Source organism: Sinocyclocheilus anshuiensis, unplaced genomic scaffold (assembly GCF_001515605.1).
Source record: "Sinocyclocheilus anshuiensis isolate Anshui unplaced genomic scaffold, SAMN03320099.WGS_v1.1 scaffold630, whole genome shotgun sequence".
Taxonomy (NCBI): Eukaryota; Metazoa; Chordata; class Actinopteri; order Cypriniformes; family Cyprinidae; genus Sinocyclocheilus; species Sinocyclocheilus anshuiensis.
The window spans coordinates 398,842-412,078 of NW_015542353.1; the positions used below are offsets into that span (position 1 = coordinate 398,842).

The 13,237-nt window shown below is 36.1% G+C and overlaps 1 protein-coding gene across 2 annotated transcripts in view; it reads left to right on the forward strand.

The window, feature by feature from the left end:
• The window catches only part of LOC107691567 (G protein-coupled receptor kinase 5-like), a 55,800-nt gene extending 45,437 nt beyond the window's left edge, over window positions 1–10,363 (forward strand). Inside the window, exons 8-16 of one of the 2 annotated variants that reach the window (XM_016490221.1) lie at window positions 1,448–1,588; window positions 1,820–2,010; window positions 2,111–2,148; window positions 2,287–2,376; window positions 3,086–3,294; window positions 5,089–5,226; window positions 6,399–6,536; window positions 8,082–8,213; window positions 9,441–10,363. In XM_016490221.1, coding sequence (XP_016345707.1) covers window positions 1,448–1,588; window positions 1,820–2,010; window positions 2,111–2,148; window positions 2,287–2,376; window positions 3,086–3,294; window positions 5,089–5,226; window positions 6,399–6,536; window positions 8,082–8,213; window positions 9,441–9,524 — 1,161 coding nt within the window. In that variant the 3' untranslated portion in view covers window positions 9,525–10,363. Of the gene's footprint in view, window positions 1–1,447; window positions 1,589–1,819; window positions 2,011–2,110; window positions 2,149–2,286; window positions 2,377–3,085; window positions 3,295–5,088; window positions 5,227–6,398; window positions 6,537–8,081; window positions 8,282–9,440 lie in introns of both variants that reach the window. The other variant, XM_016490222.1, reaches the window with a different exon arrangement.
• The last annotated feature ends 2,874 nt before the right edge of the window (window positions 10,364–13,237 follow it).

Genomic DNA, 13,237 nt, shown 5'->3' on the forward strand with positions numbered 1-13,237 from the left:
ATAGAAAACATCTATTTTAAAATTGTAATAATTTTTCAAAATATTACTGTTTTTACTGTAATTAGATAAAATAAATGCAGCCATTCAGAAAATAATTTTGAATAATTTGTTGGCACTACAGTAATAAGAATTTTGGGGTCCAATTTTCTAGTGGCTCTAAAATACACTTTGTCTACTTTATATGTATATATATATATATATGTATATGTATATATATATATATATATATGTATATATATATATATATATATATATATATAATCACGTAGTTTGTATTCACCAAAACTGATTTACTGAAAACACGGACGGTATTGGCATTAGCACGAGCACCGCTTGCTGTGAGGCAGGAGCAACCAGCCATCAGAGGGTTCCTCAGCCTTTGTTCAAGATTTCTGATTTACTTAACGTATACTGCGTGAGGGGGGCTGTGATTGGATGATGACAGGTGTCGGTGATCATTCTCAAGTGATCAGCACTGCTGCTGTTGTATCAGTCAGTGGTTAGATCAGCGTAGCAGTCAAAAAACGGGACAAGGGAAGTCACGTACGGGAGAAATCAATTAGGCCCAAAATACAGGACGTCCCGGCTAATACGGGACAGTTGGCAACCCTATGTATGAAGCATAACTCCCACAGAAGTCACTTTCGAACCAAGTGGCTAGTTTAAACTATAGTCTTTTACAAAGAAGGCAAGACAATGTTGTCGAAACTATTGCAGGATACCTGAGGTAACTTTGTTTTATTTTAAACAGTTTGCTAGCCTGTCATAATGAACTACTCTCCATTAATTCATAACCAATTGTTTTGCAGATATTAATTTTCAATAAAAGATCTTTGAAAAGGTGGTTTGACTTGTGGGTGGTTTTTCTAGACCTCGGCGATGAGTTTATCTGTCTAGTTTAAATGCACAACTCCTTTAAATTTTAAAGGAATCTGATTGGCTGTCAGTGTTTTTCTTTTATTATCTGGACGATATTGTTCATCTATTTTGTTACAGTTGTGTTGCGGACTATGCTATCCCTTATGAAAATTAACCATGGTTTTATTATAGTAATAATGAAGTAACCATGGTTTTTGGTGTATTGACTACCATTTGTATAACCACAGTCGTATTACAAATGCCATGGTTAAACTGTGGTCAGTGTAGCAAAACCACTGTTAACCATGTTTTTTTTGTGTGATAAAACCATGGTTAATTTTCGTAAGGGATTCTCTTAAATTCAGAACAATTTTATATTTATATTTATCGTTCTTGGTGTGAATGGAACTTTTAATGAAAATGCACTCTGTGCTGACCAACACAAAGCTGCTTGGTTAGAAACTGACTTCTGTGTGAGCTGTGCTTTACACGTCTCTATGCTATTGACAATGGACAATTTTTTTCGCACATGCAATTTAGGCAGCAGGTAACTTTTTGTGTATGATAATATATGTCCATCTGTGCGCAGGTGTGTGCATGCCAGGTGAGAGCCACAGGTAAAATGTATGCCTGCAAAAAGCTGGAGAAGAAAAGGATAAAGAAGAGGAAGGGGGAGGCAATGGCTCTAAATGAGAAACAGATTCTGGAGAAGGTCAACAGCAGGTTTGTGGTAAGTGGATTCATTCATTTACCTGTGATCTTTCATCTCCTTTCCTCTGGCTTAGTTTACACCTGGTATAAACATCTTTTGCGATTCAGTCACAAGTGGCCAGACAAGACAGGCTCAAATGCATATTCCTCAGTGCCTTCCTGTCTCCCTCCCATTTTTTTTAAATTTAATAAAGGCTTGTATTTTTCAAAACGGAAATATTCTGATCGTTCTCGTTTCTCTGGCTCTCAGGTTAGTTTAGCGTACGCGTATGAGACCAAAGATGCCCTGTGTCTGGTGCTGACCATAATGAACGGTGGTGATCTGAAGTTTCACATCTATAACATGGGAACCCCAGGCTTTGAGAAGGAGCGTGTGCAGTTCTACGCTGCTGAGATCTGCTGCGGTCTCGAGCACCTGCACAGAGAGTCTATCGTCTACAGGTGTGCAGCTCTACATCCTCAAATGCCCCCAGCCTCATAAAGTGATGATGAAATTATATGGTTAAGTCATTTTTATGTATGTTGCTTTCTATCATTCTAGGGATTTAAAACCAGAGAATATACTTTTAGATGATAATGGTAAGTCAAATCAATTTTTCCTTCAAGTGAGCTAAATATGGAATTGCATTGTACTGATCACACTTTTATGTTCAGTGAGTTACATTTCGTTAAATTGTGAAATGCAACAATAAATGCATTATGCATTTATTCCTAAAGGTCATATCCGGATCTCAGACCTGGGGCTGGCCATTAAAGTGCCTGATGGAGAACAGATCCGTGGCCGAGTGGGAACCGTGGGCTACATGGGTAATGATCTTTAATTGCACTGATTTGCACTGGGAGATATGTTGAATATCCACTATATATTGACAGTAATTCTGTTGGCAATGTACAATTTAAGCATAATAGCATCTCTCATTTGTAAACAAATCATAATTTTTAATGTATTTTTTGGAATTCAATAAACAAATATTAATTCTTGATATACAGTACCATTCAAAAGTCTGGGGATTTAACATTTTAAAGAAAGGATGCATGCAGTAATAATGCATTAAATAAATGCCCTTAAATTGTTACAAAAGATTTCTATTTCGAATTCATTTGTGATTTAGAGAATCCTGAAAGTAATGTATAATGGTTTACACAATTCACATGATTCAGCACAACTATTTTCAAAACCGATAATAATAAGAAATGTTTCTTGAGCAGCAAATCAGCATATTAGAATGATTTCTGAAGGATCATGTGACACTGAAAATGAGTAATGATGCTGAAAATATTTTTCATTGCAAAAATATTACTATTTTACAGTATTTTTAATCAAATAAATGCAGCATTGGTGAGCAGAAACTTCCACAGAAACTTACAGACCCAAACCTTTGAATGCTAGTGTATCTATTGAAAAATATTTGTTTGTAGCTGCACCGATCAGTCCTGTTAGATATCTATTCATAGCAATATGAAACATTCAAATGTTGTTTATTGATTGATGAACTCAAACTGTATTGACGGACAGCTCCAGAGGTGATCAATAACGAGCGGTATAGCATGAGTCCGGACTGGTGGGGATTGGGTTGTCTGATCTATGAGATGACTGCTGGCCGATCGCCTTTCCGCGCTCGCAAAGAACGAGTGAAGAGAGAAGAGGTGGAGAAGAGGGTGCAAGAGGAGGAAGAGGAGTACAGCGACAAGTTTTCAGAAGACACCAAAGCCATCTGCAGGATGGTGAGGCCACACACACACACACACACACACACACACACACACACACACACACAGCATGAAGTTTCTATGCTGGTCAACATCCAAGATGACACAGCAGTGTACAACTAAGAGCTTGTACCCAAAGCTACATTATCTCTTCAGTCAAACGCGCCATAGAAGCTGATTTAGAGCCCATTGATTGAGCGCACAAAGCTGGTAAAGTTGAGTCCATTCTGTATGTTTGGCTCATTTCTCTGGCTGGTAGTGCATGTTTTCTGCTGGGAAAGAAGCTGATAATGAGCTCTCTGAGACCAGCTCAGTTCAGGATTGTTTAGTAATCAAAATTTATTGTAAAGAACCTCTGTTGCCTTTTATTAGGGTTGTGTCAATGTGACTGGCTTTCACCCTAAAAATGAAAAATCTGTCACTTATTCACCCTCACGTTGCTCCAAACCCATATGACTTTATTTTTCAGTATAAGTGAACAGAGACAGAGAAAAGTTGAGATAAATATTTCACAAAATGAATTCTTAGGACTTTAAAGTTAATATGTGGCCTTACGATGTTAAATAAATATGTATATGATGTATAATACATAAATGTTAAAAACAACAAATTTACATGTAGTTTTATAGGTGATAAAGTGTTAATCTTAGAGAGTGACAACATAATAAAAAGTAAATATGTTCCAATTAGTATTTTAACAATTTGATTTTGTACATGGGTAATATAAAATCCAATTATTTAATGTTGGAAGCAATTATTCATGCAGTTCAATAATTGTAGTAATTATTTATATAAAAATCACACTTTTATGAAACTATTGTAAGAAACTAATACTTTTATTCAGCAAGAAGGCATTAAATTCATTAAAATGAGAGTAAACACATTTACAATGTTGCTGTTTCAAATATTTTGTTTTGAACATTCTGTCCGTCAAAGAATCATGAAAAATCACGGTATAATGGTTTGCAAAACTGTTTTCAACATTGATAATAAGAAATGTTTCTTGAGCAGCAAATCAGCATGTTAGAGTGATTTCTGAAGGATCATGTGACACTGAAGACTGGAGTAATGATGCTGAAAATTCAGCTTTAACATCACAGGAATAAATTACATTTTAAAATATATTGCAAGAAAACTTTTCAATCTTAAATTGTAATAATATTTGGCAATGTATTTCTGATCTAATAAATGCAGCCTTGGTGAGCAGAAGAGATTTCTTTCAAAAACATGAAAAAAATGTATTGCCCCCAAACAAAATTAGATTTGAGAGTTTCAGCAGAGGGTAACATAAATTTTGGTCTTCACACAAAACTATCATATGACTTTATAATAGGTAACGAATCGCGTGGAGTACTTGTTTTGCTCTTCACTGCATGCTCAATCTGGTATGGAAAATGTGATGTTCTTATTTTGGTTTCACCAGAAGATTTAAAGTCAAATGAATATCAGAATGACATGAGGATGAGTGATCGATGACAATTTTCGGGTGAACCATCCATTTAGCTGTTTTGAATTTAAAATTCTTTGTCCTCATGCAAATGGCCTCCACATACGAGCTCACGAAAGATCCCAGCCTAACTCGTTCCTGTGTGTGGTTTTGTGATGTCTGGTTTGTGATTGCTGACCCTAGTTTTAGGATGTTTGCCCCATTTAAATGTCTTCATTTGGCACACGCACTCTTTTTCGTAGTGTTTGGAAGCCATTGACCAGCTTCGGCTGTGGTGTAATAGGTTACATTCCACTCTTAAAGAATGTATAAACCTGTGTTCCTAACGTCTGACTGGCTGCTCTCCGCTCTCTGTCCCGCAGCTGTTAGCCAAAGATCCCAAGCAGAGGTTCGGCTGCCAGGCGGACGGAGCAGCTGGAGTCAAAGCCCACCCCTTCTTCAAGAACATCAACTTCAAGAGGCTGGAGGCTGGCATTCTGGAACCTTCCTTTGTGCCTGATGTGAGTTCCTGTTCTCATGTGCCTGAAATAACAGTCAGAAAAATCTGAATATTCTATTGCAGCTGTAGACAAAATATTTTTTTTAAATCGATGAAGTTTGCATATGTTTTTGAGTATCATATTTGATACATCAGGCTTTTATGACTCGTATAGTATGATATAGTGAGAATATGGAGCTCATATTTGGGGAGAAAAACACCTCAGTTTTATCCAGAGGCCCAACCTGAGCAAAAACATTAAAATCAGTGCAGATGATAATATTTATATGACCAGAAAGTACGATAAAATTCTGATGGCTTGTAAATTGTGAGATCTTCATAACAGTATAGCAGTCTACTTACATAAAATACATATTAATATCAGTTGTCACTCTGTAAATCCCAATAATATATTTATATGCTTAGTTTTTTTTAATAAAAGCACTGTAGTTTTTATTGTGGGGGCAAAACATATAATGTAATGCCATACAATGATGATTAAGAGATTAACAAATAAATGTTCCTCAAAAGCCTGAAGGATCATATTTGAAACTCATATTTTAACATGATTTTTCTAAAAAAAATTAAATAAATAAATAAAATCTTATGTATGGATAATCAAGTAAACCTTGATTGCTTCCATCCAGTAAATGTTCATCTTGAAATATTACGGACAACATAAGTTATTTTTACTGTACATTTACTTTATTTAAACCAATAAAGATTTCAGAGCAAAAAAACGTGAACCGCAACCTTTTAACAATTATAATTACAAAGTCATTTACTTGCTAAAAAAGTATAAAATATCAATCAAATGACAGAAGGCATGTAGTAGGTAGTGTACAACAGACTTTTAAGCAAAGTTTTGATTATGTTGATAATTTAGAGGCCATAGAAATGTGCATATAAAATACGATACAGTAGGTTTTATAGAGTTAAATTCTGTGGAAGCTCATGAAATAAAAAGATAATTGTAGTAATTGAGTTTTTATCTCACGATTGCACGTTATAAACTCGCCATACAACTTTTTCTCTCAGAATTGCAGGATATAAACTCAGAATGGCAAGAAAAAAAGATTAAAAACTCACAATTACCTTTTCTGTTTTTTATTCCATGGCAAAAAATAAACTTCTATAAAATTCTTTCATTGCTCTGTTTTTCATTTTTGTTTCCCCTCTTTGCTAATTTCATAGCCCAGGGCGGTCTACTGTAAAGATGTTCTGGACATTGAGCAGTTCTCCACCGTTAAGGGTGTCAACCTGGACCAAACAGACAATGATTTCTACTCCAAGTTTGCCACTGGCAGTGTCTCCATCCCATGGCAAAATGAGGTACGAAGCTGTGCTAAAATCCCAGCTGCTGCCAACATAATAACATGGCACTTTTTTCAGATTCCACAATAATGAACCTTGTGAAAAATAAAAGTATACTACAAATATCTTTACATATTTATGTGCTTAATAAAAAATACCCTGCAATTGTACTGTTAGTATACTAAACTGGTATACTTAAAGTCTGCTAAATTGGAACAACTAATTTTGTACTTAATGCACTTTAATTGTGTGGAAGTAGTTCTGAAGTCCAACTAAAGATGTACTAAAGTATATTTGATTGGGCTAAAGTGGAACTATTGCAAGTATACTTCAGGTACACTTTAAATATCTTGCATTTAAAGACTGATATTATCTAAAGATCATACAATCCTCATCAATACTGACATTAAAAGACATTTTAGGCTTAATATTAAGAGATGTGCATTGTGCACAAGTGATACTCCAAATAAAGTTTTATTACAATTTTTATATCAGTAAGTCTTGAGCGATATGTCATATATATGTTAGATTTGAACTATAAGAACTATATGAATAGATTTGAACTATACTTGGTATGAAATAAATGTATTTTAAATATCACTTTTTACTAGGGGAATCAACCTGGTATCGTTGTTAAAGTGCCCCTATTATGGGTAATGAAAGGTTCATATTTTGGTTTTGAGAGTCCCCAACAACAGGTTGACATGCATGCAAGGTCAAAAAAACACTTTCATTGTCTTATATAATATGCATTTTTTTTTACCTTACTTGCTCAGCGACTCTCAAACGATTCGCTCAACGATTCATTTTTCCAAACCCATCCTTTGCGTAACGCTAATCTGCGGTGATTGGTCCGATTGGTCTCATTTTCATTTCACCATGAGCCTGTAATGCCTGATAAAGCAGCGTTTGTAAGCGCAGTGCTGCTTTGTGTACAGCGTTACCAGGGAAACCGCTATTTTACTGCTCCAAAAGCGCACCTAGTGGCAAAGAATGAATTTGCATTTTCATTCAGACCAACATGAAAAGAACAAGTGGGCGGGCAATATGCTAATGTTCCATGTTGAGGTCAACATGAAACGGCTTGGGATTTGTTTAAAAAACGACTCGTTTCAATGATTCAGAGTCGACTCTTTCTTTTGGGAGACAATAACCTTTTACACGGTGCACTTTCAGATTTAAAATTTTGCAGGATGTTTTCATTCACTTAGAGCTGTTACACACTGCATGAAAGGTCATTTTCAAAAATCCATAATAGAGGCACTTTAACATTCCATGTGGAAAACCAAAATAAAAAAATGTAAAAAAAAAAACATCTTGACCTTTTAGGTGTACAGTGTGTTAATAGTGTTAATAATGTATATTAGCATGACCGGAAGGCAGCATTGACCAATCAGCATCCAGAACCATAATTATAGGTTCTGTAAAGATGTTCAAAAAATAAGGATGATTTGCCCTTCTCATTGTCATTTCTCTCTCTTTGTTAATCTGTGTCTGTCTGTGTGTCTCTTGCTCTTTTGTGTCTCGTTTCTTTCCTTCCTTTTCTATTGTTCTCTGCTACAGATGATCGAGACGGAGTGCTTCAGTGATCTTAACGTATTCGGGCCTCAGGGGACGCGGCCCCCTGACCTGGATTGGAACCAGCCTCCCGAGCCTCCTCGGCGTAGCCTGCTGGACAGGATCTTTAGGAGACATGTGAGGATCTCCTCCACCTCCACCACAGAGGAACACCCCAGAGAACACAATAGTTAACTACAGACCAGGTCAAACACCCCATCAGGACACACATGCTCACACCTGTAGAGCAGAACAGCAGCGATTGGGCTGAAGCTTTCTACACAGGAGCCAAAAATAACGCTTGGCCACATCAAAACTCAAAAGGGGGTTCAGAATTCTTGAGTCCATTTGCTTGTATTTTGCATTATTAAAAATTATTCTTTTTTCTCTCTCTACAAAAGAGTTCACGTGATAAATGAACAGATTTACTTGATTTATTTTATTAGTGATTTTAGAAATTAAGAATTAGAATTAATAATGTTTCCTCTTCATTATACATTTCTTTGTTTTATCTGATTTAAATCTGTATGTTTTATTGTGGAATTATTTAACCGCAAACACAAAAATTATGGTTTTGTTCTTTGTTTTTATTTTGGTGGTTTGATGCAAGAAATACACCACATAAACTACTTTTTAAGAGTCAGTAATATTTTTTTGAAGTAAGTCTCTGCTCACCAAGAAGATTTATTTGATCAGACATTCAGAAAAAAATTGTAATATTATTGAAATATTATTACAATCTGAAATAACTGTTTTCAATTTTAATATATTTTAAAATGTAATTTATTCCTGTGATGAACAATTGAATTTTCAGCATCATTACTCCAGTCTTCAGTGTCACATGATCCTTCAGAAATCATTCTGATATGCTGATTTGCTGCTCAAGAAACATTCATTATTATTATTGTTAATATTGAAAACAAGCATAATATTTTTGGTGGAAAACGTGATCCTTTTTTCAGTATCCTCAGATGAAAAGAAAGTTCAAAACAACCTTTATTTGAAATAGAAATCTCTTCTAACATTATGAATGTCTTTACTGTCACTTATAAGTAATCAAAGTATGAATTTTAATTTTTTTGAAAAAAATCATACTGATGATAACCAGTACAACTGGACTGAATTAAAGCATGCACATTTATTTTCATTTAGCCCCTATTTCTGGAAAAACAAGGAAAAGGGAGAGTTTTACAGTTGTTTTGAAAGTAAAAAAATAAATGGGAGAAATATCTGATTGCGTAACATGCGTTACCCCCAACACGGCTGGCGAGTGTTCATTTTGGCCCCTGATTGTACACGTCTATATGTGAGAGAGCATTTATACATCGTCACTGACATGATCTATTTCTGTCTGTCACCCTTCAGCATCCAGAGGTGACCATCGCTCAAAGCCGGGTCTCGTCTTCCAGCGTCAACTCCGTTGACTCCATGTCAAACTCTGCTCCCTAGTGGACAGATTGCTTGCTACGGGACTACAGGGAACAAAAGAGAGTGAGCGTGACAAAGAGAGGAAAGAATGAGAGTGAGGAACTCCTCCTGCCCTTTAAAGACCGGTCACAAACCGTGAAAGAGTCCGTTTTCCTTGCCTTGGCCCTCACTATCCATCCACTGCCCGCCGAGAGGACAGGAGACAAAACAAGCTCCCGTTTAAAGACCTTTATTTATCCGTTTTGTGACAGAAAGGAGAACATTTATTCCTTCACCTTACGCTCCCTCAGGATTGCTGGAACAGTAAAGAGCCACTGACAATGACAGAATATTAACTCATATTATTCAGGGGATTTTATCGACAAAGGCAGGCCTCCACAGGGAACGGGAAGGGGACTTTTTAAATGTTCTTTTGCAAAGGAAAGCTAATATAGTGAACTTAAGAGACTACACGCGCACTCACAAACACACACACTTTCTCGTTTCCTCCTCCATCCCTCACGCAATACCTACCTACCCCCTTTTTTCTTTCCGTCTACTTGTAACACCTCCAACCTCAACCCAAAATATGCATTGCCTTGCATACTCTCAGGCCAAAGATAGCACTTATTACAAGAAGACACGTATTTGAGCAGCCATTGCCATATTTCGCTTCAGAGAATGACGAAAGGCCTAAAAGCACAAGGAAATAGGAGCTCGGTTAAGCTGTACATAGTTTCCCCCTATCTATTTTGCAAATTTTGTTATATCACTGAAAAACAAACTCAGTTTGGCAGTTTCAGTCTCTTCCAGTCTACTGAAAGGGATAGTTCACTCAAAATTGAGAATTTTGTCATGATTTTCTCATCCTCATGTCATTCCAAACCTGTATGACTTTCCTTCTTCTGGTGAACATAAAAGAAGATATTTTTAAGAATGTTGGTAACCAAATCGTTTTGGTTGACTGCACAAAAAAACAATGGAAGTCAATGGGAACCAACACTGTTTGGTTCGCAACATCCTTCAAAATATCTTCTTTGATGTTCAACAGAAGAAACAGGATCTGGAACGACATGAGGGTGAGCAAATGATGACCAAAAGAAGGAAGTTTTAGGTAGTATCCCTTTAAGACCAAAGTCCGTTATCTGAATCTAATCTGCTCTGTTTGTCAGGCACTAAAAGTAAGCTGAAAGTATCTCTGTATGGTCACTTCCTCTGTGTGTAAAGGCCGTTGGCAGTGGTGAAAGGCGGAGCCATCTGAGTGGGCATGGCCTTTGGGTAGGTAGGCCATCTACCAGCAGATACACAGCCAATCACAGCACAACAAATCAGTCAGGGAGTCCTTCTCATCTCATCACATTATTCACAAGTGGCTCGTTTAACCGATTTACTGAAACTGTTGGTTACTTCAGCTTTCATAGGCAATTTGGCATTAAATCGGAGGACATTGCAGGACTCTTTAATCTGAGCTACTCAGACTTTGCTGATGTGGAAAACCGTTTAAAAATGTGCTAAATTTGTATTGCGGCAGCTCAAAGTGGAATTATCTAATAATTCACATAATCACTGCAAGAATGCCACAGCACTTCTACATTTTACAACAAAACCGCTTTTCTTCCAGATTTGGTGTTTAAATATGCCTTCATTTCATCCGATATCAACCACTACTAGACTGAAACTGGTAAAACTTCACTTCAGCCTTCACACACACACACACACACATAATACACCAGACTCATGAACTTCCATAGGCTCAGCAGCTGTTTTCTCTTATTTATACCGTTTCCAACTGGTAGGAAAACATTTCATCCATCTTTCCCAACTGTAAATGTACTAATTTAAAAAGTGTGCAGGATTTCTGTTGTACAGACATCACGGGAATCCAAAACACACTGCCCTTAAATACATTTATATCCCTGCGTAGAGAATCCGTGATAGTTTTGTAGTGTTTCTTAATGGTAGTTTATCAGTAACCAAACAGAGTGACTCAAGAGGGAACGGAATACGAATCATTTACAATACCATTCCAAGGTTTTTATACACCTCAACGTTCATTAGCGCATCTCAAGACACATCAAGTGTATTAAAATGGTGACTTGAAGCTATTTCACGTTTACGTATGCTAAGTGCCACGTCATTTGTGTTTACCAAACGATGCATCAGTTATGCCATTAATTTACCGCGCTAGAAATGTCCTCTGAAGGTTCAAGTGTATACTTAGTGCAGGTTCTAACATTTCAGTCTTCTCATTTGAAATGTGTGTAATAACTGGTTATTGCACTGTATCATGACATGTTACATAAATTGCACTGCACACCACATGGTCAATCAACTATTCATTGAGCGGGACCAGTGTGTCTGTTGGTTTTGGGGGCTGATCTCTGTGTATACTTAGTGCCATGCTGTTGTTCGCTGTGGTTAGACTCTATACGCCACATAGTTGTGATGATTCAAGGTCAATTTCAGGTGAAATCCAGAACTGATTCGTGTTAATGCATTTCTCCTATTTTTTTTTAATTGTGGCCAATGTTAACAGCTTGTTCGGAAGTACTTTATTTACTGTACCATTACAGGGAATAGTCATTTTGCCACTTTGGTGTGGATCCAAATTGGGGAAACTTTTTACCATAGTGATTTAGTTGATACTCTGACAAATGATAGTCATGTTACTGAATTTTCCCCATGTATGCATAGGTAAACTGTGCATATTATTTATATAATAATTCATTGTGTTTTTAGCACTCTATATCATTAAGGGGGACTGATGTAAATTGATATTATATGTTATATCGGTAAGTAAGTGTTCATTTGATCTGTGGAAACAAAGGAAAGGTTTGCCACCTTAAACTGTAAACTAGTAACCAGTAAACTAGCATTATTAGTGTCATTTAAACAAAAAGGTTGTAAATTGAAAGCCTGATGGTTTGAAAGTTTATAATTCTCTATTGTCCCTCTGAAGTAATTTTAAAATCTGTGAAGTTTCGAAGAATGATGAACCTTTCCTCAGACTGAGAGTTAATGCATTGCTTATGAATATTTCCTTTGTCAAATGAACTTGTGACAGATACATAATTGCTGCATTAAAGGGAACTTGCCTTTAAAACAATGACCAAACTATAAGGGAACTGAACTGGTATTTATTTGGCAAGTAAAAACTGAAATTTCTCACTAGAGAAAATCAGTTTTTGTGGACACGGCTACTGTTGGATTCATTCAAGTCTTGAAGTGAGTTTTAACTACATTCAGGAAGAAAAAAAAACCCAATGAAGTGCCTCCTTTTTAGTAGTCTAGTCCAGGTTAGTGCCCATGATACGGTTTGCACTTTGTGTGTCACTTCAGTCATTCACATGATGTAAACATGTACACGCACAAACACACGCACACATGTTTTAAAGAGAGGTGTTGTACTATACTGATTGCATGTGAAGCCAAACCTGACAGAGTCCTTCTGAATAAAACCTGTGCTGGCCTGAACAGAACTGTGTAGTTCTTTTAGAAATGTGAACGTGTTTGTATTATGATGGCGTACGTGAATGTCTTGAAAGGTAAACATAAAACTTTTAATAATAAATGGTAAGGAATATTGACTTTGGTTTAAATGGTTTCATTTTCATCTGATTTTATATATATATATAATATTACAATTTAAAATGTCAATTATATATAATTAATTTTTTATTCAAATTTTTTAATTTAATTTTGGGGGCTTTTTTCAGGTAATATTGGTAAAATGTAAGTAATTTGATTTAAAGATG